The following is a 27645-nucleotide window of genomic DNA, read 5'->3' as shown; positions in this document are numbered from 1 at the left end:
GATCGACTGTAATGCCAAACAGTCATATCCTGAGTGCAAATAAAAACACGCCAATGTTCAATGACAGCTCCGGGTGTGCCTGTGTACAATGACCACTGTTAAAATTTTCCCTTCGTAAGGTAGGGCACAGTTCAATTTCTTTTCCTTTTAAGCAGAAAGATTTTATCAGTATATATAATATGCACTTAAAAAGGTATTTGCACTAGTTGACAGTAGAGATAAATCTACTTTACATTATTCTTACCTCAATACAGGCACAAGTCATGTATTGTACCATTCTGCTTAATTATGACATGCTGTACTAAACAAAGATTAATATATTACTCCATTCCCTAATCTAACTCTATTTGTAGTATTCACTATTTCCCAGCTAAACGCGTAGGGCCACCATCCTGACCCTCAACAGTCCATCTCCATGTCTCCCTCCTGCCAAATCATCCTGGGCTCCTGACATTAGCTTTAATGAAGTGGGGAAGTGAATAACAAAAATACAAACCTAGGTAATCCAATATTTGATCCACGAGAGGCACAGTTATCTGAGCCCATCTGGGCCAACGGTGGGAGCGTTTTTCTTGACCTCTGAGCTTCGCTCACTGCCTGGCTCTTACCTGGGCTTGACAGTGACATGGCTGGATGAAGAATGGACCAGGTACGATAAACTTCCTCAACCAATACTGCTCTAGATAAGTGAGCAGGCAAGGAATATAGGAACAAAGACCATGGACAGGCAGATGGGATTAGTTTAGAATGGCATCATGGGCAGCACAAAGATGGTGGGCCTGTTCCTGTGCTGTACTGTTCGATGCTGCATGCTCATGAACAAATGGTCAGAAGAGAGAAGCATTAAGAGACAAAAAAACATTGCTGTCAAGCAGGAAGGAAAGAAAAGCAAATCAAAAAAGGAGAAGTATGTGATGGTAGAACAGATGCCTTGACCCCATGTGGTGCCATTATCAACAGTCAAGCCCACACTGAAGTTCCACCTAAAAATGGCCTTTGGAGCACCAAACGTCATGAAGAAATGATGAACTGTCCCATTCCCACTCTGGCTATCATCATCCTGAAAAGACCAGCTGCTGTTTTTTTTAAAAAGTTCTTTTTTGTTCATTCATTCTGGTTCAGCATTTATTACCCATTCCTAATTACCCTGAGGGCAGTCAAGAGCCAACCACATTGCTGTGATTCTGGAGTTACATGCAGGCCAGACCAGATAAGGATGGCAGTTTCCTTCCCCACAGGACGTTAGTGAAACAGATGAGTTTTTCTCCACCCCACCACCTCCCCCAACAATCGACAACGGATTCATGGTGATCATTAAACTCTTAAATCCAGATATTTATTGAATTCAAATTCTACTGTCTGCCTCAGCAGGATTCGAATGCTGGTCCCGAGAACGTTACCAGGGTAATTGGATTAACAGTCCAGTGATAATACCACTAGGCTACTGCCTCCCCTAAAATGTCAAATACTTTCTGGTGGAAAGGCCATTTTAAGAAGTGCAAGCCAGTGTCGAATCATACAAGTAGTCATCTAATTGTCACTTTGGGAGGTAACAGGCGCACCCTATCCAGTTTTGGTGACTGGTATACCCGAAAAAGGAATTTAAGCTGAAAAGTTTCCTTTTGTGGGTTCAGGATTCTTTCTTCAGCCCTTCACCTGAACACTGTCACTGTTGTCCTCTGCACTTGGTGTACAAAGGAAAAAGGAGCAGGTACAGATATTTGGTCAACCAAGCCAGTGTCGCCATTTTCCCCATATTATCCCCCAACATCCCTCAATATATTTACCGTCTTGAAATCTTAGAGTTGGTTGGTAGTAGAGAAATGGAGGACTGGTGGGGAAAAAAAAGCTGTTTTTCCCTTTTATTGGTATTTGTGCAAATTTTCCTGATGAATCCAAGACAAAAGGCATCGTTTTTCAGCAATACTCTAGAAGTCCACTGTTGTTGGTCTTCAACATACTCAGTGACTGAGCTTACTCAGCTCTCTCCCAAAAACCCAGCATCCTATGAGTGAAGAAATTCCTCATCATTCCTAAATGGCCTCTCTCTTCCTCAGAGTGTATCCCTTGGTTTTGGACCTTTGCAGCCAAGGGAAACATTCTTCCTGTATTTACCTGTCAGGCCCCGTAAGAGTTTTGTATGGGTCAATGAGATGCTTCAGCTCTTCTTCCTACAAGGTTTGCTGATCAGGACAGTGATGGGATTGTCTGCCTTTACAATGGCTCCAAGTGGGACACTGCATTGAACACTCAGCTGTGTCACAGTAATAAAGAATAAGCTGTCAAAACATAGCAATGCCATTAGCACCACAAGTCAGGTGACTATTCAATAGATAAAATTAACTCCTGCAAATCTGAAGTGTGCCACTGTGTCACAGGCAGCTCCATCATACATGTAATCATTTGCAGATTACACTCTAATACCAAGTACTTACAGGTCTCAAAATAAGCTGCAAGACCAGCAATGCTCACAAGGTCAAAAGGAAGTAGTTGTTAGTGTGGGTTCAGTTAATGTAAAGCACTGGTCTCTGGCAGGAACATATAATGGGATTATCACAACCAGGTCTTTGCCCTGTCTTCTAGATAGATCATTAGCATTACAAACCAACTTCAATGTAATACAAAGCTTTACATTCTTCAGAAAAGGTTTGTAGTTGCAAACTACAAATATTATTGAAGCAGCATAAAGTACAAGATGATTGTCTCCCTTGCACCTTCTCTCCTAGGAGGTATTTAATACCACAAATCCAGAACAAACTGGAAGCTACATGATGACATCTCAATAGATCTTTGGCCAGTTGAGTTCACAACCAATGAATTGCTTTTTTTTTGTCATCATTACGTAGACAAACAACAGACATTTCTGCACTCAGTATCCCAGTAACGAAATAGACCAGATAGGTGTTGTTCCAAATTATTGTGAATGCCAAGCGATGGCCAATGTGGCAGAGAACACTGGGGAACGCTGGTCTTCAAATGGTGCCCTGGCACAACATCCCCTTCAAGCTGTACAGCTGTCCAGCTTGCTCCAACATCCCTCAGGAGGTACTGTATACACAAGTCGTATACTGCAGAAGAATGTGGTGCTGGAAAAGCACAGCCGGCCAGGCAGCATCAGAGGAGCAGGACGGTCGACGTTTCAGGCATAAGCTCTTCGTCAGGAATAAGACCGGCTGTGCTTTTCCAGCACCACAGTCTTCAACTCTGATCCCCAGCATCTGCATTCCTCACTTTCTCCTAGTATATTGTCAGAAGGCAATCCTGCGACAATAATTGAATTAGAGTGCGTATTGGACCTATGATCTTTAACATCTACCTATCTGGGCAGAAGGAGCCTTGGCATCTCATGTGAAAAACAGCACCTCTGGCAATGCAGCACTTCTACAGTACAATTTGAAAAAGTGTTGCCCTGAATTATGTTTTCAAGTCATGCTGAACGGTTTGAACTGATGATTTACTGCTTCAGAAGTGAGAACATTGTTTGATGTAGTTGTCAATCAAACTTAAAAATCACAAGATAGGAAAAACAAACAATTCAAAGAAATAAAAGGTTTGGAAATTATTTCCTAACCTTGGAGAAAAAGTAAGTCGAATGGCATCACTACAACCTGGCTTTTCCAGACATCCCATAACTTTTAATCCACATCTGATACTTGGTAAGAATGGGAAAATGGGGTATAATCACTGAATGCCACTTCAAACCATTAAAAACAGGTGTCACAGTAGGAACCTAGCCTGCCTATTCAATTAATTCATTTTAACTTGAACACCTGCACCAGTAGCTTTTTGCACATTGAATTCTGCGGATCTGTTAGCCAGATGTGCAGGAAGTTGATATAAAAAAAATACATAATTAAAAACGCTTACCAAAGATCTCTCCATTCTTAGCGTACTCCGTCACAAGATACAGCATATTTTTGGTCTCCATCACCTGTAGAGAACAAAAGGCAGGAAGTCACATATAACACAATATATCGCTATTGAGTTTCTCCAAAAAAAAACGTTTACTGGTATTGGACATTACAGACCTCAAGAATCTTGAAAAATACATAATATGAAAGAACAACAGAAATAAAGGTTTCACTTTTTAGAGCTTCAATCATTTCGCTCAAAAACATTATCCCATTTCAACCAAGGGCCGAAAATCACCAGTTAGGAGATTATACATCAGCATGAAACAGCTTTAAAAGGAGAGAAGAAAGAAAACTATGTTTCACTCATTTCTCTTTCTGAAACCCAAACTCCACATTAAATTCCTATTCAGGAAATTTTAGACAATTTCAACACCACTCAGGAGCCACTTTGCTGGTGAGATCCCCTTCACAGGTTATAGGATGTGGCTGGAGGGAAGTGCATTGCAAATCCAAGTTCTAACCTCCACCCCTTACTCCAACCTGTAATAATGTTTAATTCTGGTGCCTTCAGGTGAAGGAACTTTGTTCAGAATGAGAGCAAAATGTTCTGTACTGACCCCTGTTGGTTTAACACAGAGTTATTAGTTATCCTTTGTGATCTCCACTGTTTTGTGATGAATCACCAGGTCCAGAAGCCTACTTTCAGACCTTCTGTTAAGCCATGCGACAATCAGCCAATAGGAAAGGGGTACATTATAGGGCACAGATTTGATTTTGGGACATTGAAGCCTGCGACACATTAAAGTCATCATACACTGGAGCAGACTCGATGGACTGAATGGCCTAATCTACTCCTACATCCTATGGTCTTGAAGTTAACTACAAACTGGAAAGCAGGCCTTTGTAGGAGAGGTGCAAACTCTGAGTTTACACTCAATTCAAAGATAGAAGAGAAGGAGTTGGTGCATGTTTAACCTGAGACGCTGTGTTCTCCAATCACCTTTCACACCTTATCATACCAACAAGTACCTCCAAACCCTTCCCCAACACGTCCCACACATGGTAACACGGCCCCATATCCAATCTGCACACTATTGATATATCTTCCTCCATCATCAACAAGACAGGGCTTTCTCACTTCAGATGCAAAACAGACAACCCTGGCTCAGCACCTTTCAGAATGCCCAAGGCACAAGGTTTGAATTCTACCCCTAAAACACATGCCAGGGCAGTAATTTTCAACCGAGATATTGAAATCTGGCAGTGACAGAGCAGCCATCCGTTTGGAACGTCACTCAAAGTTTTCCCATCTGTTAAACTCCACATGAAGCTCCAACCAGGTGCGAGAAAGGTGGCCGTTCTATTGCCTTCTGTTTGTAATTCAGCAATGACTGCCACCAGTAAAAACACACAGGGTTCGGGTGACGGAATTGACTGCATACAGAGTCACACAGTAATCTTTCAAGTCACATTAAATGCCAGCCAGACTAATGGAGCAAAAAAGTCTTCTTTGATGGCTAAATGTGGTTCTATTTGGATCATGTCCCTATTATGAATGCACCTATCGCATAAGACTATACTTCTTTCCCCACAGTTCAACACTTTTTAGGACTATTACCGAGGAAAACCAAAGGATGGTTGGGTGTGGGAAATAAAAAGAATAGTTTAGCAAGCAGTGGACATAATTTGTTTTTATTCCTTCAGATATCCTTTGCAAGGCCAACATTTGACTCCCATGCCTATCTGCTCCAAGTGGAGTAGCTTGCTAAGCCATTTCAGAGAGCAGTTAGGAATCAACATTTCTGTGGGTCCGGAGTCACACAGAAGCAATAGAGGCCAAGAATGGCTGATTTCTATCCCTGAAAAAGAACATTACTGAACCTGGTGAGCTTTCACAACAAATCAATGATGGTCAACTTTACAGAGATTATCTTTCAATTCCAGGTGGTTTTTAAATGGAATTTAAATTCCACCACCTACCATTTTGGGATCTGAACTCTTGTCTCCCTAAGTTTGACCTAGAATAGGTGTCCTCCCACTACGCAGCATCGCCCTGCGTTTAGGAGAGAGGCAGAGTAGACCTATGTCTAACTGTAGCTGAAAATGTGTTGCTGGAAAAGCGCAGCAGGTCAGGCAGCATCCAAGGAACAGGAGAATCGACGTTTCGGGCACAAGCCCTTATTCAGGAATGAAGGAACTTTGCCCGAAACGTCGATTCTCCTGTTCCTTGGATGCTGCCTGACCTGCTGCGCTTTTCCAGCAACACATTTTCAGCTCTGATCTCCAGCATCTGCAGTCCTCACTTTCTCCTCCTATGTCTAACTGCACTATGGCATTTGATACAGTTTCTGAAATTGGAAATGAGAAATCTTTGAGCAAGTTCACCAATGATAGGCCCAAGTATAAACGTGTGATGTGGAGGTGCTGGATGGACAAAGTCAGGGTCCTGCCCAAAACGTCAACTCTTCTGTCCTTCCGATGCAACACCTGTTGTGCTTTTTCCAGCTCAACATTTTATCATCTCTGACTTTCCAGCATCTGAAGTCCTCACTATTTCAAAGTCAGAAGTCACAACACTACTCCAAAAGCTGGTCATTTCAACTAAACCTATTGGACCAGGGGTGGGGAACCTGCGGCCTTCGAGGCCATTGTATGTGGCCTTTTGAATGAATCCAAATTTTGCAGAACAAATCTTTTTTTTATTTAATTTTTTTTGCCCTTTATTATTTTTATTTTAATCTTAAAATGAATGTATTTAAAATACCAGAGAGTAAAAAAAATTCAACCAAATAATCCTCACAGACTGACCGCCACAATTAAAAAATTGGTAAGTCATAAGGGCTATTTCGACACCTGCTATGCTCATGATTCCTACAAAAAGCAGTCACAACAAAGTCATTAAAAGGTTAGTTAAAAAAAAATTTAATTCTAAAGTTGTTAGTTAGTACATAGTAGTTAGATTTTTACAAAATTTTGAAGAATATATAATTAATGTTTCTTGGATGCGGCCTTATTAGATTACAACTAACATAATGCGGCCTTCCAACATGAAAAGGTTCCCCTCCTCTGTATTGGACTATAACCTGATGTAATGTGACTTCTGACCAAATATAAATGCATGCAGGTTTCTTGAAGTAGGGAAAAGCAGCTTTGGTCCATTGTAGACACAGATCCACAGTTTCACACATTCCACACAGCTTTAGCGCACAATGTTGCTGCACAAAGTCAGGGGCTTCACACATCTATCTGAATATTATAAACCTGATCATATCTGACCATTGCATAGGAACTGTCGACTTCTAACACAGACTTGGAGCATGCAGAAATTAAAAATTAATTGTCAGGATGTTACTGTGTGAAAGCCAGGAAAAAGCACAGGGTAGTTTACTTGTAAAAAAATAATTTTCTTCAAGTAATTTTACTTATTAGCCATAAATATACTGGGAAGAAGGGTCTTACAGATAATCATCTGGTAATATATAACTCGAGCATTGCTGAAAAGAGACATTTTAGTCAGAGTTATAGAACTCGAAAACAGTTTCTTGAATCTTTTTTATCTTGTACTCATCAGGGCAATTCACAAGAATACCAATTTAGGGGGAAAACCAACATTAAGACTGCATGAGAGGAAACCTGATTGGTCAGCAGGCGGACATTGACTTGTAAGAGGAGCTGCCTGCTTATCCTCCCATGAAGAATGCAGACAATGACTATCAGTTAAATGCTCAGCTTTGTTTAAAATATTGAGGCAGGCATCTTGACTCTGGCTGATTCTTAATGGCCATCCAACCATCACTATCCATGCTCAGACGGCTGGATGACAGCACTCCAAATGATGGGCCAGATTCATGTGGCAAAAATGAAAAGGTACACATCCAACTATAGTCTGCAACTCTGTGCATGTTTTGTTTGTGACGTGTGTGTGTTTGGTCTGTGTTTGTGGGTGTTGAGGAGGAGGGTGGAGCAAGGTGTAAATCTCAGAAAAACTGTTGCTATCTTGAGGTAAGATTCAGATGAAGGAAAGGAAAGGAACTCAGAAAGAGTAGGTGATTATCAGTCTTCACAGTCCAGAGGCTGGTGTGCAGATGCTCCACCTTCTCAGTCTCAGATGGACGAGGACAAGAGCAAGTGGGAGGAAAGAAAAATGGATTCATTAACTTCACCTCTCAACACTACTAAGAAAGCAGCCTTTCCCCAGGACAGTTCCCCAAACCCCCAGGAAACATCCATTGTCATAAGAGGTGGTGAAGGGAACAGAACTCATCTACAGCAATAGCTAATCTGATGCCAATTTTTCATCACACCCAGCGTTCTTTCTACTTAAGTTCTTCAGAAAGAGTTTGGACACTCATCTTGGACTCTCACGCATCCTTCTACTTTGTTTGAAATTGAAAATCTTGGCATTATTTTCCAAGTGAATGGAAAAGAACTGGCGCAGCGTATAACAGGCTGCTGCTACTTCACTACAAGGCCATGTCATTCTGCTGTCAAACCACCTTGCAAATAACTAAATCGAGTCATTAAAAAATCCACAAAGTGTATAAGATTTTGGCACAGAGTCAAGTCTTTGTTGTACACTAAATAATAGCTATAATGTAGGAGGGGGGGAAATGATCATTCATGACTATAACAGCTGGGCAATTGGAAGAGCTAGATGGTACCATCTCTGACAAACAGCATGATTCAAAACAGTATCACACTGCTAGCTATACAAACTCTCATCACAGGATGCTATTGCATAGGAGGCCATTCAGCCCACAGTCTGTGCCAACTCTTTGAAACAGTGACACAAATCAGTCCCACTTACTTGCTTTTTCTCAGAGGAGAGCAATTTTATTTTACCATTGTCTACCAGTCTTCAATTCCCGTCAGAAAGGCACTAAATGTATTTGCATCCACCACATGTATAGGCAGTGTATTCCAGATGGCAACAACTTGCTGTCAGACAGAGACAGAGACATTCTTCCAATTCGCTCTGGCTCTTTTGCCAATTATCTTAATAAACAGTGCCCTTTTGTTGCTGACCCTGCAATTTCTTTTCTTTATTTGATCAGACCCCATCATAATTGAGCATCTGTTAAATCTGCATGTAAAAGTTCCCTGCTCATAAAAGAGCAGAATTCTGCGCAGAAACAGAAATTGGCATCCTTCATCTCTGGTACCATGTCGATAAATCTCCTCTACATCCTTTCCAAGATCTTGACATGTTCCCAAAGTTTGATGCTGAGAATTATTTATGACATTTCAGCAGATGCTGAAGCAGTGTTTTCTAAAGAATTCCCTAAAAGATCACGGAATGTAGGAACAGAAATAGACCATTCAGTCCACAAGGTCTGCTTCACCAGTCAATGAGACCGGATCTTTTTCAACTCCACTTTCTTGCTTTTACCTTGGAAACCATAATTCTTTTACTGATTAAAAATCTCTCTCAGCCTTTAATATACTTAATGACCAGCCTCAACAGCGTTAAGGAACTCCATAGATTCACTACCTGCAGAAGAAATTTACCTCATCTGTGCCTTAAGGGCATGACCACTTACTCGGAGATTATGCCCTCTGGTCGCTGGCTCTGAGTCAAAGGGAAAGAACCTTTCTGCGTCCATCCTGTCAAGTCTCCTAAAAATCTTATGTTTCAGTACGGTTGCCTCTTAGTCTTCTAAACTCCAATGAGTACAGGCCCAACCTACTCAACCTCTCCTCGCAACAGAACCTCTATCTGGTGTAAGACTGTCTCCAATGCCAGTCAGTATAATGTTTCCTTAGATAGGAGGCCCAAATCTGTACACAGTACTTCAGCTATGGTCTGACTGGTGCCTTGTATAATTTCAGAAAAACCTTCGAGGGTTTATATTCCATTCCTTGTGAAATAAAGGCCAATCTTCCATTTGCCTTCCCTATTATCACTATACTACTATGCCCATTTCACTGGTCTATCTTCTATCATTCATCCTGTTTTTCCACAAGTTTTGTGTTAACTGCAAACTACACGCACGTTTATGCTATTAATAAATATCAAAAATGCAGTGGCCCTAAAACTGATTGCTGGAGACCACCACCATATACTTCCCTTCCATTTAAGAAGGGAGTATTCACCACTGATCCCTGCTTTCCATCTTTTACCAAATTTCTCAATCACACTACCACTCCACTTTAATCCTTAAGGCTTCAATTTTGCTAACAAGTCTAGTACATTTTAGACTAAACCTTCAGAAACCAGTACTTCACTCCCCCTTTCAGGGTTGCGGAGTCAGCACCAGTCATTAGACAAAGACAATAAACAACACAATTTGTACTCATTATGTTTGCTGGAAATCAAAAGTTGTACCAACATCAGTTTGTTCTGCCTGGATGTGTCACATTATTCAAATCACAGTTTCTCCTCCAGCCATCTGGTGGCTCAGTGGATAGCACTGCTGCCTCAGCACTAGGGTCGTAGGTTCGATTCCAGCCCTGGACATCTGTGTGAAGATTGCATATTCTCTGTGTCTGCGTGGGTTTGCTCTGGTTCCCTCCCACAGTCCAAAGATGTGCAGGTCAGGTGAATTGGCCATGTTAAATTGCCTATAGTGTTAGGTGCATTAGTCAGAGGGTCTGGGTGGGTTACTCTCCAGAGGGTCAGTGTGGACTGGTTGGGCTGAAGGGCCTGTTTCCACACTGTAAGGAATCTAATCTAATCATCTCTGTTCACCTCCCTTCAAGCCCGTGAGATGCTGGATTTCTGATATTCATTAGACACAACAGGGACCTAGCAGAGATGGCTGCACTGCAAAACCAGCTGGGTGACAATTGTTTCATGTTAGTCCCACATGTACATCCATATGATCCTATCCAGCTGGTTGGCACTGGCCAGCAATTGGTAGTGGGAAATGAAAACAGGAGTGCTGGAGACACTTAGCAGGTCTGGCACTTTTTTTTTGGGGGGGGGGGGGGGGGGGGAAGAGAGAGAGAGAAACAGAGAAAGTGTTGACAGTTTGAGTCCTATATTTGAAGTGTAGGGTGGAGAAAGCATTCGTAAGGCTTTGCGAGGTTTGTTACCAGCCTTGTTAAAGATCTTCTACTTTCCCAAAGTGATTTAGGTGACGAAGGTGAGGGATTGCAAATCAACTACCGCGTGGTGACCCACAGCTGGCAGAGTGACCAGAGGGTTCACATTTCCTCTCCTTCCTTCCTGGACAGGGAGGGATACAGAGACTCTAAGACCGTCAGACAGGCATCAAGTAAAAAGCTTTTCTTGCTATTGTATATATCTGAAATGTTACCTCTAAATATTTGTCCACATTCCAGATGCAGAAAGGCAACGTGAAGCAGCTCCAAGATAAGGTCACAGGGACCAAACGGACAGTCTCTTTTATGTCACCTTGGACTGAGGATGAGTGAAGGAAGGAGAGAGATTTATTCCGCGCGTCTCTGTGTTCAGACCATAGTGAACATCCAGGTGACCTCAGCATTTGCTAAAGGGAATAAGTAAGAAGCACAACAAAGAGAAAAGGACCAGAATTGGCAGCACGGTGGCAAGCATGCTGCCTCACAGCATCAGAGACCTGAGTCCAATTCCTGCCTCAGGCAACTCTCTGTGTGGAGTTTGCACATTCTCCCAGTGTCAGCGTGGGTTTCCTCCGGGTGCTCCGGTTTCAGCCATGCTAAATTGCCCATAGTGTTAGATGAAGGAATAAATGAATGGGTCTGGATGGGTTGCTCTTCGGAGGGTCGGTGTGGACTTGTTGGGCCGAAGGGCCTGTTTCCACATTAAGTAATCTAATCTAATCTAAAATCAGTGGGTAATAATCCAGGCTACCTGTGGCTCCCAAAGAGGTGGGAATCAAACTTTCGTACCTACGCTGGACAAAGTCAAGATCTGGTCTCTATTGGGTTTGGAAAGGCAGCCCCAACCCCATCACATGCAGGCACTGACTAATTAATTGGCTTCATATAAGGGCACCAGCCAGAGATTCCCACCAAACGGGGAGTGAAGTGAAACAGACATTCCAGGAGTTCCCAGCTGGGTTTCTCAGCTTCCTTTGATCCAAAAACCTGTTGCTACAAGTAAAGCCTCAAAATTATGTTTTAATTTAACCCTGTTGCACTGCATAGCAGCAAGTGGCTCAAATATGACCCATTAAGCCAGACACAGATGGAAATAATTGCATGCAAATTTGCCATTTTTACATGGTGACATACTTGGAGATGAACATTGCAGCATTGGCTGTCTCTCACTTCAATGGAGTTGCTCTCTTATTCACTCTGTTCCTGTTTCCAATCTGTTTTCTCTTCTTTCCAAAGCAGTCTTTCCTAGTCAACTGGATTTTCCCTGAAGATTGCAAGTCTCAGCACTCTCTCTCTATTAAGCAAATCTATAAATTGCTGTGGAAGTCTTTGGCTACAAGGGAATGAAGAGAAAGATCATCTTTACAGGGGTGGATGTTAAAGAGGCTTTTCTTTTCTCTGAAGTGTGTGCTCACTGTGAGAAATATCAATGGAGTACAGTGGATTGTGGGGCCTCAATATCACACCGATCTGTAGGGCCATTTACATTTTTAAAATAATATAATCTCTTATCTACACCATAACTGTTCTGGGAGCATCTGATGCAACCCTGAGGAGTGGACTTTCATGAACTCAAATGCCTGAAGATGGGTAGGCAGACAGAAAAAAAAAAACGTGGCGAAATGAAAAAGGCATGTAAAGTTGGTGTTCACTGGCTGCTTGAAGATCTCCCCCTACATGTGAGGTTTAAAGCAGGCACTCTGATGCTTCTGTAAGGTCTTCAACTCTGTGGATGAGCCTTGAAGTGCCCCAATTCCACACGCCTTCCACTGGTAGCCTGCTCAGCCTCATTGCGCAATCTCCTTCCTCACCAGTTGGAAAACGGCTCTGTTATCTAATCAGACGACATGAGACTGCCAGTCAACCTTTCTTCCCAATTCCTTTAAAATTTCCAAAATCAAAAACTTGCTTTTTTCTGCTCCTGATTGTTCTCAGTCATGTCATGGAGGTTCCAGGGCAATTCTAGAAGGTTGGCAGGCCTCAGATCCCTAGCAAGAAGCAGCTTTTCTTTTCAAAAAGAAATATGCTGTTTCAAGAACTGCTGACTATGAAGTTGGATGCAGAAGCAGCCGATACTTTTGCTTTTCCATCTTTGTGGAGTCAGGAGGAATCAGAGTGCAACTACTGACTGCACAAGAGGACTCCAGCCCAATTCCAGCTCCTGCTTGCCACCAGTCTTGAATCCTCTCACTTGTACCAGCCGCCGATTAAGTGTGGGAGCTAACCAATTTCCCATCCTCACACGGTGATCGTGGCTTGTTGGTTGCAAGCTGGTAGGGGTTGACCTTCCAAGTTCATAGCAATCTGTCACCATTGTAATTGGGAAGCAGTTCATTTGCAACATCTGCAGCTGTCCAATCCCCTCAGCAAACTAAAATCAGGCTCAGGGAAGGTTGCCATCATCACTCACAACAACACTCTCACAATGAGCCTTTGTACAAGACAACAAAAAAACTCAACAATTTATCCAAAGCCCTATAAATAATCTATGGCAGAGAATGTGACTAATGCATCAAGTTTTATGGCACTTGTCATTTACTGCATATTTCCTCGTTGCATCAAACCTGCCATGACAAAGTAATGTCAGACAGTCTAGTCAAGCTTCCCAGTAATTGGGAATCCACATAAAAGAAAAAAGAAAGAACTACTGGAATGACAAACAAAGTATTAAGAAGCACCACACTTAATAACTTGATTATAGGAGCCAGACGATTTTCTTCAGTAACTGGGTTGAGACATGACTGAAAGATTAGGTATTTAAGGTTATGTGCTTCGATAAATTCTTACTTTATCAGTTGGCACTTTACCGCTAGAGGAAATGTAATTGAAATGGATGTGTGGTAAATCAGAACAACCTGTCTGCCAAAAAAAATCCTAGACAAGATCAGCACAAACCAAAACATTAATAGTACAGACTGAAAACTAAAGCTTGTGAAAAGTCAAACTGAGCCCAATAAATGTCTGGTTCATCTCCTACTACATACTCTTTCAACCTGGTATAAATCTGTGAATAAAATGCACATCATTCAGATAGGACGATATTGGTAACGCCAAATGATTGAGTGTACGTTGAGACTACCAGGCAGAGATTGTTGAATTAATTTGCAATAGAAATGTAGAAGCTTCAATCCCATACTCAAAAGTTCTTTTTTTTTTCAGTTATTGTACCGACAAGTTTATGCCTGATTTTTAAACAGAAGTGTCTTCATCTCTTATGACCCCACAATTTATATTCTGTTTCCTGAACAGACTTCAAAATGACTCCAAAGGCCCTCAATGATGGTTCATGGGACATGTTCTTCATGAATGCGTCTTGGCATTACTCAAAAGGTAGGTGGTTGTGGTGGACATTTGAGAGATGTTGACACAACAAAGAAAGACAATTGGTGGGAGACTCTTCTGGGTTTGGTTCCAAAATTTATCTGCATTCTTGGATCATAGTGTTATTAGATGGCCTCTAAAGTTTCATCAGTCAATTGAAAAAAGCCCCAAAAATCTGTTTGGTTCCAAAGGCAAATGTAAAAGGAAGTATTCTGTATGCAAGACATATGATATGTTAATATTAAATTAACATATTATTCCAAATTAGATGAGTTGTAGGTATTCATGTCTGTAAGCATTGCATACTTGGCTCTATTCTAAAAAGACTGAGACAATCTTAAAAAAGGACAATATCCATTTAAGGTGATATATTCATCTCTGCAAATTAATAATCGACAGATGGAATAATTACATAATGCAATTTATATGGAAAATAGAACTGTTGCTAACAGCAACACCATGCCCCAGACAAAAAAAAAAGAGAGGTACCTTTTCACAATCTTACCAATTGCATACACATTGAATAGACTGGTCATGAAACAGGAAAATTAGACAGGAGACTAAACAATGGAGTTATTATATCCCATTATAAATCACTGTTTCGGCCTCAGCTGGCGCATTGTGTCCAATTCTGGTCACCTCATTTTGGAAAGGATGTCATGACCTCGGGAGACGGAACAGAAAACTTACTGAAGTGATGCCAGAGATGAATGATTTCCGTTCACGTGGAGAAGCTAGAATTGTTCTCCTTAGTGCAAACAAGCTATCGGGGAGATTTAGCTGCAGCTTTCACAACTAAATGAGATTTTGATAGACAAAAAGGAAAATTAGTTCCCACTAGAAAAACAGCTGGGACAATAAGAGGGTACCATTTTAAAAATTATTAGCAAATGAGCCAGAGGAGAGACTGTTTTCAACATGAGTTTTCAGGATCTGCGATGTATTGTCTGAAAGGATGGCAGATTTAATAATAACAACTTGAAAATGGGAATTTGATGAACATGAAAAGTACAAATACGCAGGGATGAGGAAAGAGTGAAACTCATTAGACAGCTCTTTCAATAGATCTGATACAGGTCAAATGGTCTCTTTCCAATAGAAACATTCCAAAGTTTGGTCACTTTGAATTTGGATGGACAAACTATGAACCATAAATCAGCAATTAGAATTAGTTTAAGCTTCAGTCTTTCTTGTATCCCATCAGCTTCAGTAGACACACAACTATTGCAAGCTTTGCAGGTGATTGCAATTGACATAATCAATCTTATTTTCAAACTCATTTTAAATACTGTGACCTATTCTTAACTTTTTAGGGCACACTTTCAGTCACCTTCCTCAAAATTCCTCCTTCGCACTTCCTGCTTAAGTCCTCACTTTGCCAGTAAATCACCTCGGGAGATATCTAATTTTACAAAATATGTATGGGTTAATAGTAGCAAAAAAACCCAAATGAGACCTATACTGTATATAGTGCTGTGGGCGGCACGGTAGCAGTGGTTAGCACTGCTGCCTCACAGCGCCAGAGACCCGGGTTCAATTCCCGCCTCAGGTGACTGACTGTGTGGAGTTTGCACGTTCTCCCAGTGTCTGCGTGGGTTTCCTCAGGGTGCTCCGGTTTCCTCCCACAGTCCAAAGATGTGCAGGTTAGGTGAATTGGCCATGCTAAATTGCCCGTAGTGTTAGGTAAGGGGTAAGTGTAGGGGTATGGGTGGACTGCGCTTCGGCAGGGCAGTGTGGACTTGTTGGGCCGAAGGGCCTGTTTCCACACTGTAAGTAATCTAATCTAAAATAAATGTATAGCCAGCGGTTTACTCCAAATCTATGCCAGTCTAGATAGGAATATAACATCAGATCCTTTTCAAATAACAGAACATTTTCTGAATTGAATTATGCTCTTGCAAAGTGAACAATTTCCCAGTCATTGAACTCCATAACGTCTCCTATTGACTGCTCTGATCACAGCCCACTTACAGTACAATGTCCCTGACCTGGGAACTGCACAGCTGGAAGTATATACCTGACCTTCAAGTGGCATGAGATTGGGTGGTGCACTGTCCAAACTTGCAAGAATGATACCAGGGTGGGAAAGGGGAAGAGGAGGATAATTAACTGATTGGACTCTCACCTCCAAAATAAAATTGTAGAGGGACGATGCCAATTGAAAACTTAGACATCAATTAATAGGTTTTTAAAGTTTAAGGGGGAAAAAAAAAAATCAGCAGATGGAATTCAGAAAACACAGAAAAGCTGTAATCTGAGTGAATGACAAAACAGGGGCTAAATAGTCCTGTTCATATGTTGTTTGAGAAGGTAATAAAATATACCAGATACAGCAAACAGGTTGGAAACAATTTTGCACAAGTCTAACTGGTTGGAATTGCTATCATCTTTGCTAAAAGGTTTCAGGGGAGTGTGGAACAAATTTCTCTGTCGATAGAAATTTCTACCAGAAGGAGGAGGTGACCATGCCAATAGCATTGGAATGATACATTTAGATGTGCTGTACCTGATAGAGTTTGATGATGTGTGGGTGATCCAGAAGCTTCATGATCTGCACTTCTCTGTAGATCTTCTCCAAGTTCACAGCATCCAGTTGAGACTTGTCAATGATTTTTATTGCAACCTGTGGCCGCCAATTGAAAGAGAAACTAAGTCAGTCCCAATTATTCTGAGCTACTGCTGTCTTAGGTTCTCAAAAATGTCAATGTCTCTTTCACCCTTCCACAAATATAAATTTTGAACATTAAAATTTTGACAAAAATTGCACAGCACATTCACAGAACTGTACTATAAGTCTGCATTAAATGAAAAAAAGTCAGAAAAGGTTGGAAACAGGAGAAATTTGACTGGAGTCAGGTAAGGCTTGCTTTTGTTGTTGTTACTTTTCTCATCAGAATTCAAACCCTAAGCTTGTGCATCCTGAAAACAAACTGTCTCCTACCATAAACCCAGAGGCCAAAACAAAAATCACACAAACCTGGTCAGTGGAGGTGGGGTAGGGTGTTGGGGCAGGGGGAGGGGGCAGTGTGGTTGGATCCGCAGCAGGGAGTGCTGCCTTATGGCTTGCAATGACAAGATTTCAGCTCGTGACCCCTTTTGGGTCCCCACTTTATTAACATTCTCTCTCCCTTCCAGATGTCATTTCCCTCAAGCATTCCCTATCATTTTCCATTTTTAAATGAGTTTTCCAGTATTTGCAAGCTCCTTTCTTTTGTTACTTAAAAAGGGAACATTTCTTTCAAGTTCATTTGTTCTCTTAACTGTGCCATTTACTTACAATTTACAACATGAACAAGATTAATTGAACTGAAATGCTTTATGCAAGCCAGGTGTGGAAACTGGAAGTGATGGAGTGTGCTCTCTGATACGGTGCTAGGTGACCCTCTGGCACCAGTTAACTAACAACACCAGGGTCCGAATCAATCCCAGCTCAATTTTCAATAATTTACCTTCCCTATCAGCATGCAGATCATTTGCTAGGACTAAAGCAGAACAGAAGAGAATGACTAAAGGCTATTTACTCTAAGTTGCCTACTTGGTGAAAGGCAAGTTTAATTAATTATTCACAGCTACAATTTGTTGCCCAGAATTTGGTGGAGGGCTTCCACAAGACATTCACATCAATTACGCAATGCAAGGTGCCTTGCTAGTGGCGTCCTGAACACTGGGACTAAAGGTTCAAATCTCATCTACCACAAAAGTGCTAGAACATGCAGAAACCGATTGATTAAAAAAAAACAATAAATCTGAAAACAACCCAAAATGGTGTGAGCACTGAACCAATTAATCATTCACTAGCAAGGCCATAAAGGCATTAAGGCCAGCGACAATGATAAAGCTCATCTCTTGGACTACACAGTCAGACCACAATGGAAACAAGAATTCAAATGTTTTGAATCTGAGCTCTGTTATATATCATGATTGGAGGTCCATTTTCCTCCTCAGTTTCCATCGGTTCATATTCATGAAGTAATGGGGGTACACCTTGTTAAAGCAGGTAAGCCACTGGTTTAGTGTGTCACCTAAAAAAAAAAATCCCTAATAGCATGACACCTCCACGCTTATGCTCGTTTACAGATTTGGGGGAGGGGGTGCTTGAAGCCACTATCTTCTCACTTAGAGACACCCGTATGACCTACTGAGCCAGTAAGTTTCAGTAATTGAAAGCTTTCTTTAAAATCTTTCCCCTTATTTTGACACAGATTAGGCGGTCAATATTGACTCCCCTTTGAGAACGGTGAAGGTTGTTGAGGATCTGTGTTAGTGATGGTGACTACATGTTACAACCACGGAATCTAGCACATAATCCCACACTGGCTGCACCTGGAACTTTCCTGTGTCCTATGGAGCAAATAAAGAATAGCTACTACACAAGATAAATACATTTGTGCAGAAAAAGGGATTTGTGAATATCCAGCACAGGGATCAACTCAGGGGAGAGCTCACATCTCCAGTTTCAAGTATTCAGTCGTCACATCGACAGCCCTGGAAATCATTTGGAGCAAGGTTAAACAGGCTACCCTACACACTCCACTCATTAAAAAGAGAAAAGTCAACTGAGTTGCGTTTATCTTAGACACTAAACAAAATGGCCAGCATTTTGATTTGATTTATAATCAGATGTAGTGAGATACAGTGAAAGTATTGTTTTGCGTGCTACCCAGCCAAACAATACCTTAAGTACATCATAGAACAGAATGCAGAATATAGTGTCATAGCTACAGAGAAAGATCAACTTTAATGTTTGAAAGGTTTGCTCATCAGTCTGGTAACAGCATGGAAGAAGCTGCTCTTACATCTGTTGGCACAGGTTTTCAGACTTTATCTTCTGCCCGAAACAAGAGGGTCATAGAGAGTATACCCGCGGTGGAAGGGGTCTTTGATTATGTTGGCTGCTTTCCAAAGGCAGCGGGAAGCATAGATGGAGTCAATGGGTGGAAGGCTGGTTTGAGTGATGGACTGGGTTGCACTCAACTCTAAATTTCCTGCAATCTTGGGCAAAGCAGTTGCCAAACCAAGCTGCGTTGCGTACGGATAGAATGCTTTCTATGGGACTTTTATAAAAATTGGTAGGAGTTATTGTAGACATGCTGAACTCCCTTAACTTTCTGAGGAAATAGAGAGAGTTATTGGTGTGCTTTCTTGACTGTAGCATCAACATGGATGGACCAGGACAAATTGTTTGTGATATTTACTCCTAGGAACTTTAAGCCCTCGACCACCTCCAGCTCAGCACCATTGATACAGACAGGGGTGTACCCTCCACTCCGCTTCCTGACGTCAATGGACAGCTCTTTCATTTTGGTGACATTGAGGGAGAGATTGTTGTCTTTACACTGTGGCCACTAAGCTGTCTGTCTATCCCTCCCTGTACTGTCTCATCGTTGTTTGAGATCTGACACTCTAGTAATGTCATCAGCAAATTTGCAAATGGAGTTAGAGCTGAATTCAGCCACACAGCTGTGAGCGTGTAAGGAGTAAAGTAAGGGGCTGAGTATGCTCAGCCTTACCGTGAATCGGTGTTGAGAATTATTGCAGAGGTGCTGTCACCTATCCTTACTGAGTGCAGTCTGCCAGTCAGGAAGTTGAGGATCCAGTTGCAGAGGGAGGAGCAGAATCCTAGATCTGAGAGTCTGAAGGTGAGTTTGGTTGGAATTATGGTGTTGAAGGCAAAGTTAAAGGAGTCTGATGTAGGTGTCCTCGTTATCCAAATGGGTCCAGAGATGAGTGAAGGGCCAAGAACGAGGAGAATCCGATAAGGTAGGTCATTGCCTCCAAACTACTCCCAAACATTTGGAAGGTAGGGGAGGGGTCCCCAGGCAAACATTTCAAAGTTAAAGATGGGTAGACTTTTGTGTAGCTAACTCTCCAGGTTATGGGGTATGAGTGCTATTAACTGAATGGGAATTGGACGACTGCATAACTGAAATACCAGGAGAGTCTTGCAATTTGGAAAAAGCAGCTGCTGCACATTTTTAGCTATGCAAAACAATATCGCATTTTTGGGGAGATGCTTTGAGCTGGAGTGGCAGCGAGCGGGAGAGTGAAGGAACTTTTGCCTGACAACAGCCCTCGGATTGGCTGTGCTGAGCAACAAATTGCAGCTCAGAGTGCAAGGGCAGCAGAGACAGCGAGACCGAATTGGAGGATATTTCTTTCTCTCTCTCCTCCTCCAGAGCAATAAATTCAAAAATCCTCCTTTTCTCAAACATCTATTACAAAGTGCATTATAATAAAAGGAAGTTTTTTTTGTTATGACAAAACCTGGGTGTTAGAAAGACCATACCTTTTGGTTTCTTAATTTTGGATTGTAGACAAAAATGGCAGTGAAACTGCATCAAACCAAGGAAACTGCAAGGTGACATTGTAGTTTTAAAACAGGGCACTGGTACTCTTTGTGAGTTGTATGAGACTGGTGCTTCAGGCAAGATGTGTGCACATGTGTATAGGAGGAGGAAGATTGCTGAACACATTGGCACCAGAAACATGTGCTCAGGGTAACAGCCCAGGGACAGGCTCTCGATTGGAAGAATCAAATCAGGACCAATTATATGGGTCAGGAGTCATCAGCCTGATGACAACTCTGATAGGCTCCCAGGTGGGTGGGCAGCCTGTCTTTGAACAGTACAGTGGTAGAAAGCCTCCAAATTCTAATAGGCAGTATCTTCATCTCTTTGAAAAAAAATTAACACAGAATTGGAAAATAGTTGGCTCTTCTCACTTGCCTAAAGGTTGCTGCCTGTAATCAGCAGAGACTGAACAATTAGTACATATAACAGAGGGCCTGCACTGCGCTGTACAGGCCCTTCAGCCCTCGATGTTGTGCTGGCCTAATTAGTGTGTTGACCTTCCTGTCTTTGCAGTAAAAAAAATTTTAAAACTTCAAAAAGATGATTGGTGATCAGAAGGATTTGCATGAAGTGAAAGAATATCTGAATGAATCATGTAGACTGCTGCCTTGTGAGTGTTCCCCGAAAAGTTTCCTTTCCACCCACTCCATATGTTTTATTGTTTGTCTATACCTGTCTGCATGTGCGTATAGGGGTTTAAGAATGATTAGAATTACAGGTTGATATTTGATATTTTGTTTGTTAAAACAGATTTATTTGTCATATTAAGTATGTTTTTAAGTAAAGAAACGTGGTCAACTGTTCTCCATTAACCTCGAGCTCATCAGATAGGAAAATTGTGACTCGAGTAATTTGATCAAATCTGTATCCATTGTGATGGGCTCAAATATCAGCAAACATTCCCAAATGGGTCATAACGGTGTTAACTACTTTTGCTTTTAACCGGTTCATTCAGGCAAATGGATAATCTTCACAGAAGCCCTACAGTGTGACAGCAGGCCATTCGGCCCACTGAGTTCACACCAGCCCTCTGAAGAGCGTCCCACCTGTACGCACCCCACTACCTTTTCCCTGTAAACCTGCATTTCAGAAGATAACCGACATCCCTGGACTGTGGGCAGAAACTGGAGCACCCATCGGAAACCCATGCAGTCATGGGGAGAATGGGGACTGTGTGGAGTTTGCACAGAGGCTGGATTTGAACCTGGGTCCCTGGGCATTGTAAGGCAGCAGTTCTAACCAATGAGCCACTGTGCTACCCCAATCAGATCTTGAGAGTCTGATTGGGATTCTATATATTTTAGGACAGTTTGTGGAACAATTGGGCATGGTTATTGGCGTCAAGATTAGATTAGTACTGGAAAAGCACAGGTCAGGCAACATCCGATGAGCAGGAAAATCGACTTTTCGGGCAAAAGCTCTTCATGAATCATTCCTGAAGGGCTTTTGCCTGAAATGTCGATTTTCCTGCTCCTTGGATGATGCCTGACCTGCTGCGATTTTCCAGCACCACTCTAATCTTGACTCTGATCTCCTGTCCTCACTTTCGACATGGTTATTAGATTAGATTAGATTACTTACAGTGTGGAAACAGGCCCTTCAGCCCAACAAGTCCACACCGACCCGCCGAAGCGCAACCCACCCATACCCCTACATGCACCCCTTTTTACCTAACACTATGGGCAATTTAGCATGGCCAATTCACCTGACCTGCACATCTTTGGACTGTGGGAGGAAACCGGAGCACCCGGAGGAAACCGGTTATTGACGCAGTTTTCCCAGTAAATTGTGACAGTGGATAAATGAGGTTTAGTAAGATATAGATCAGCTACAGTTTAAAAATAAAAAGCATTGAACTAGACTCAGGTGGTCAACTCCTGTTCCAACAATCCCAGGTACAGCTCTATTTGTTATATCGGCAAAGATGCCAGTTATCCTCAACGTTGCTACAAACGGTCAGGGGTCGAATTAAGTAGTTGTGTCTTTGGCTGGATGGTTGAAATTTTGCCCAAGATACTGGGAAGTATTAGTGATAATGCCTTCAGCCACTACAACCTTAAAGATGGACAAACTTCTCTACCTCTTCACAGAAGATGCTTCTAACAACACTACCTCATTGTCCAAAACTTCAGATTAAATTAGATTCCCCACAGTGTGGAAACAGGCCCTTCGGCCCAACAAGTCCACACCAACCCTCCGAAGAGTAACCCACCCAGACCCATTTCCCTCTGACTAATGCAGCTAACAATTTAACATGGCCCATTCATCTGACCTGCACATCTTTGGACTGTGGGAGGAAACTGGAGCACCCGGAGGATACCCACGCAGACACAGAGACAATGTGCAAACTCCACACAGACAGTTGCCCACGGCTGGAATTGAATCTGGGACCCTGGTGCTGTGAGGCAGCAGTGCTAACCACTGAGCCACCGTGTCACCCCTTAAGAAATGTGGGCTCGTCTGCGATTTGAACCCGGGATCTCTTGCACATCTGCGCAGTAGAAGACCCAAAGCGAGAATCATACCCCTAGACCAATGAGCCATTTGTTAAATTTTGCTTGCAATACACCTTGTGACATTTTACTACATAAAAGGTATGTGTTGTTCACTGTTCAATTAAAAAAAAACTTACTCAACACTCAGAACCTGCTCTTTGTTTTTAAGGTTTAATTCTAGGGTGGTAACAGTCCCAGCAGTGAGCCTCACTGGAAAAAATAATCTCTCAGGAAATCGCTAATACACAGACTGCAATATTCTGTCGATCAAAATGAAAGCTGGGAGATTTAGATTGGAACGCTATCCTCCACTTCAATCCCATTCAGCCATGCCTGTCTCAAGGGTTGATATTGCCATCTGCAGTGCAGGAAATAAGCCGCATAAACCTTTGTGGACAGTTAAATCCAACAAAAAAAATTAAAATATGAATAACATTGCTCTTCAAGAAAAAGGAATGGGCTGAATGGCCTCCTGCTGTGTAGGACGATTCTATGATTTTATGAAAAAAATAAAATGCTGTACTCATTCATGACAACAAAATGTTTAGTCTCATGTTTGAGGTTTCAAAGTATGGGAGTTATTGCAATCTAGAGGAGAAAACAAAATCAGATTTAACTGAAAGTGAGAGAGAAGCAGTGGGAGGGGGATTTACATGAAGCATATGCACCTGGCAAAGACCTGCTTGATTGAAAGACCCTTTCTGTCTGAGTTCCATTATGTGTAACGGTCTATATAATTCTATGACGTGTGAAAAGAACACAACCTACTTGTTCTGTAACTGATGGGTCAGTACGGAGAATACTGCATGAAGATTTCCTGGAAATGAGGGGATAAAACTCTTACTTTTCTGCCCGAGTCCAGCTACTGTATCTCTAAAATTTGTGCACTGTGAATCAGTTGAATGATTCATCCTTGACACAACATTAACTCTGAGAAAGTGAGGACTGCAGATGCTGGAGATCAGAGCTGAAAACATTAACTCTGCCAGACCTACAAATGTCATCCAACCCCTAGTAACTGGGAGAACTAATCAGAGAGGAGGAAGAACCATGAGTCACCACTTGGTCAAATCATGAGGTTTCAGTTGAAAACCCTGTGTAAAGCCAGAAGGAGAAAACTCTGCTTTTAACTGAACTTATTAAGTTCAAACTGAAGTTAAACAGCAATCTAATCTTCTGTGAAAGGTTTTTACAGTAAATTGTGGTGCATAAAAGAGGGAGGAATATATATAGTGTCCCTAACCACAGATTGCGGTGGCTCACGGACTTCCAAGCCCAACTGTTTGTTTTGTGGAATCCATCGACCACGTGTACATTGGTTGAGTGCTTCTAGTTACCTAAAGAGCCTTTTGCTATGTTCCTGTCTGCACTTACAGGCCCATGCTTCAGGGACCCAGGGGTGAGGAGGGAAAGGAGCAGGTCAGGGATCTCCTAGTGGGCCTGGCCAAACCGGCTACAAAAAGGCCCAAGCAGCAGGCCATGCTCACCATCTTCCCCTCTTCCGCAGCTATGCTCGTGCCCGGGCCTCACTGGAGAGGAAGCACACAGTGTCCACCGATGCGCTCAATGTCTTCAGGGAGAGGTGGACACGGTGGGGGAGTGGCTTTATTACACACACCCCCCCCCCCCCACTCTATTTTGATTAATCCCTATCCTTCCCCTTAAATTTCTTTCCCCTCCCATGTAAGCATTGTCATTATTGGGCTTTGCTTGTTACTGGATCCCTGGCCACATGGGTGTTTTCTTAGTGGTGGAAATATTGAATACTAAGCCACTGTGTACACACACACACATCCTGAGTGCTGTGGAGCAAAAATGCACATTACTGCTGTACAGTGGTAGTGCGGGGGGGGGGGGGGGGGGGGGGAAATTAAAAAAAGAGAATTGGTCTTTGGACAAGTTACTAACACTTTCCCCTCAGAGTCAGAAGGTCATGAATTTAATCCTACTTCAGGAACTTTAGCACCCATCTCAAAATTGCCCCTCAGCCCAGGTACAGAGGGAATACTGTTCTCTATCAGAGATGCTGCCTTTCAAAAGGGTGCGTTAAATGGAGGTCCAATCATCACTTCCTGCATTGAGATAACTACCCATCGCCTTGTTTCGGAGGAGGGAAGGTCAATTCTTCAGAGTCCTGGCTAATATTTACTCCCCCCAGTCAACATCATTAAAAGCAAATTATCTTGTTATTACTGTTTGATGTACCTTGTTGTGCATAGATTTGTGGCTGTGTTCGTGCCAGTACAATAGCAAACACACTTCAGGAGTACTTCATTGGCTAAGAAGTACTTTGGGTAGCCTGGGGTCATAAAAAGGTGCTATATAAATGCAAATTGCCTTTTCACTTTAAACAAGCAAACATCGAATTACCAGGCTGCTCCTCTGCTTGAAGTAGCAATTACTGTACTCAAGTGCTCAGGCTGACTTCAAGTAACACAGAAAGAATAGCTTTGATGGTTCATAAAGACAGTTTATTTTCCTCAGATTAGTTTCATTTTTTTGCGTGAAAAAGCAAGGAGATGCAAGGTTTTGACTCTCAATCCCATCCAGTTTCCAGCACTATTTTCTTTTATACTAAAAAAAACAGCTGTATCAGAGCTTTGGGGAACAGACTTGTTCTGAAAACTGATCATGTAATTAGTTCTCAGACTCAGGCGGGGGAAATCACTGGGGCAAACTGCAATGAAAGGAGAAACCTTTTCCTTATTTGATGTGTAAATCTGGATCACTTCTAATTTTGGGAATGCCTTACAGACTTTTACAGCATTGAAACAGACTATACTACCCGACAGGTCAAGTAATAGAGAGAGAGAAAAAAAAGAGGAATGGTTCCCAAAACGTCTCTTGCAGAGTCCAAGTGCTTTGGCAATTACAAGATCAGCCTAGAGACAGCTTTTCTGTATGGAATGACCTGATCTCTACTCCTGCTTATGCAGGCAAAGCAGCTAATGACAAACTGGATGTAGACCGTCTTTGGCAAGAACCAAGAAACCACAGGCTTCCAGGTTCTGGTGCACATAATAGTTACTCAACCTCCCCGTTTGACCGCAATTAATTACTTTTTCTTCACTAATTATCTTTTCAATCTTTGTTCTGTTCTTCATTCTCTTCTGAAGCCAGCCACTTGTAGATTTCAAACCTTGGCATCTCATCACATTCCAATAAAAGTGGACATTGGGTGAAGGAGCATGAATCTGTGTGCCAGCATATTTGATGTTGCAGATTTTTGCAACCCAATTCCAACTAGCCAGATAGAATGACTAGCTGAAGGAGCACCTTATCAAGGTCTCCATGCATTTGCCCAGCTAGCTAAGAACCGAAATTTCAGAAGGGAGTTAGTTAACATCCACTAGTTGGAGGGATGTCAATGGAAGCTCAACTGGAACTGAATTTAAAAGGAAGATAAACTTAACCAGGTTCCTGTTCCTGCTCTGTGATTTCTGCAGGTGAGGTGAGGATAGATAAGAAAAAAGGATAAGTCTCAGCTGAGAGACCAAACATTAAAAACGGAATGCGCACAGGTCAAGCTTCCAACTGGCAGACCTGTCATTTGGATGAGGGAAAGGAAGACATTAGTGAACCACAACAAGCAGTTTACAGTGTAATCTGATGGAGCCATTGGGCTGAAATTAATCAGGTATGGACAGTTATGGGCATGTTTAAATAGGGGCTCTCGAATGTTTCAAGGTAGCTACAGAGGACCCAGTTGCCCTTCATAAAGGAGGAGGAAGAGGGAAGGAAAAGGAGGAGGAAGAGGGAAGGAAAAGGAGGAGGAAGAGGGAAGGAAAAGGAGGAGGAAGAGGGAAGGAAAAGGAGGAGGAAGAGGGAAGGAAAAGGAGGAGGAAGAGGGAAGGAAAAGGAGGAGGAAGAGGGAAGGAAAAGGAGGAGGAAGAGGGAAGGAAAAGGAGGAGGAAGAGGGAAGGAAAAGGAGGAGGAAGAGGGAAGGAAAAGGAGGAGGAAGAGGGAAGGAAAAGGAGGAGGAAGAGGGAAGGAAAAGGAGGAGGAAGAGGGAAGGAAAAGGAGGAGGAAGAGGGAAGGAAAAGGAGGAGGAAGAGGGAAGGAAAAGGAGGAGGAAGAGGGAAGGAAAAGGAGGAGGAAGAGGGAAGGAAAAGGAGGAGGAAGAGGGAAGGAAAAGGAGGAGGAAGAGGGAAGGAAAAGGAGGAGGAAGAGGGAAGGAAAAGGAGGAGGAAGAGGGAAGGAAAAGGAGGAGGAAGAGGGAAGGAAAAGGAGGAGGAAGAGGGAAGGAAAAGGAGGAGGAAGAGGGAAGGAAAAGGAGGAGGAAGAGGGAAGGAAAAGGAGGAGGAAGAGGGAAGGAAAAGGAGGAGGAAGAGGGAAGGAAAAGGAGGAGGAAGAGGGAAGGAAAAGGAGGAGGAAGAGGGAAGGAAAAGGAGGAGGAAGAGGGAAGGAAAAGGAGGAGGAAGAGGGAAGGAAAAGGAGGAGGAAGAGGGAAGGAAAAGGAGGAGGAAGAGGGAAGGAAAAGGAGGAGGAAGAGGGAAGGAAAAGGAGGAGGAAGAGGGAAGGAAAAGGAGGAGGAAGAGGGAAGGAAAAGGAGGAGGAAGAGGGAAGGAAAAGGAGGAGGAA

The 27645-nt window shown here is 42.4% G+C and overlaps 1 protein-coding gene across 4 annotated transcripts in view; it reads right to left on the bottom strand.

The window, feature by feature from the left end:
* Window positions 1-3229: 3229 nt before the first annotated feature.
* The window catches only part of LOC148142251 (serine/threonine-protein kinase SIK2-like), a 58571-nt gene continuing 34155 nt past the window's right edge, over window positions 3230-27645 (bottom strand). The window contains exons 1-3 of one of the 4 annotated variants that reach the window (XR_015751975.1): window positions 19730-21897; window positions 16726-16842; window positions 3230-3931 (exon numbers count right to left, since the gene is read on the bottom strand). Coding sequence is in view for 2 of the 4 variants with exons in the window: in XM_087976383.1 (XP_087832509.1) it covers window positions 3854-3931; window positions 16726-16842 (195 nt within the window). In the remaining 2 variants the exon portion in view is untranslated. Of the gene's footprint in view, window positions 3932-16725; window positions 16843-19729; window positions 21898-27645 lie in introns of those variants that run through there. The other 3 variants (XR_015751974.1, XM_087976383.1, XM_087976384.1) reach the window with 3 other exon arrangements.

This window comes from Chiloscyllium plagiosum, unplaced genomic scaffold, assembly GCF_037043375.1.
Source record: "Chiloscyllium plagiosum isolate Xiang-an unplaced genomic scaffold, Cpla_swu_hap1 HiC_scaffold_29, whole genome shotgun sequence".
In the NCBI taxonomy this organism is placed as follows: Eukaryota; Metazoa; Chordata; class Chondrichthyes; order Orectolobiformes; family Hemiscylliidae; genus Chiloscyllium; species Chiloscyllium plagiosum.
This window is presented reverse-complemented; position numbering and strand designations above follow the sequence as displayed.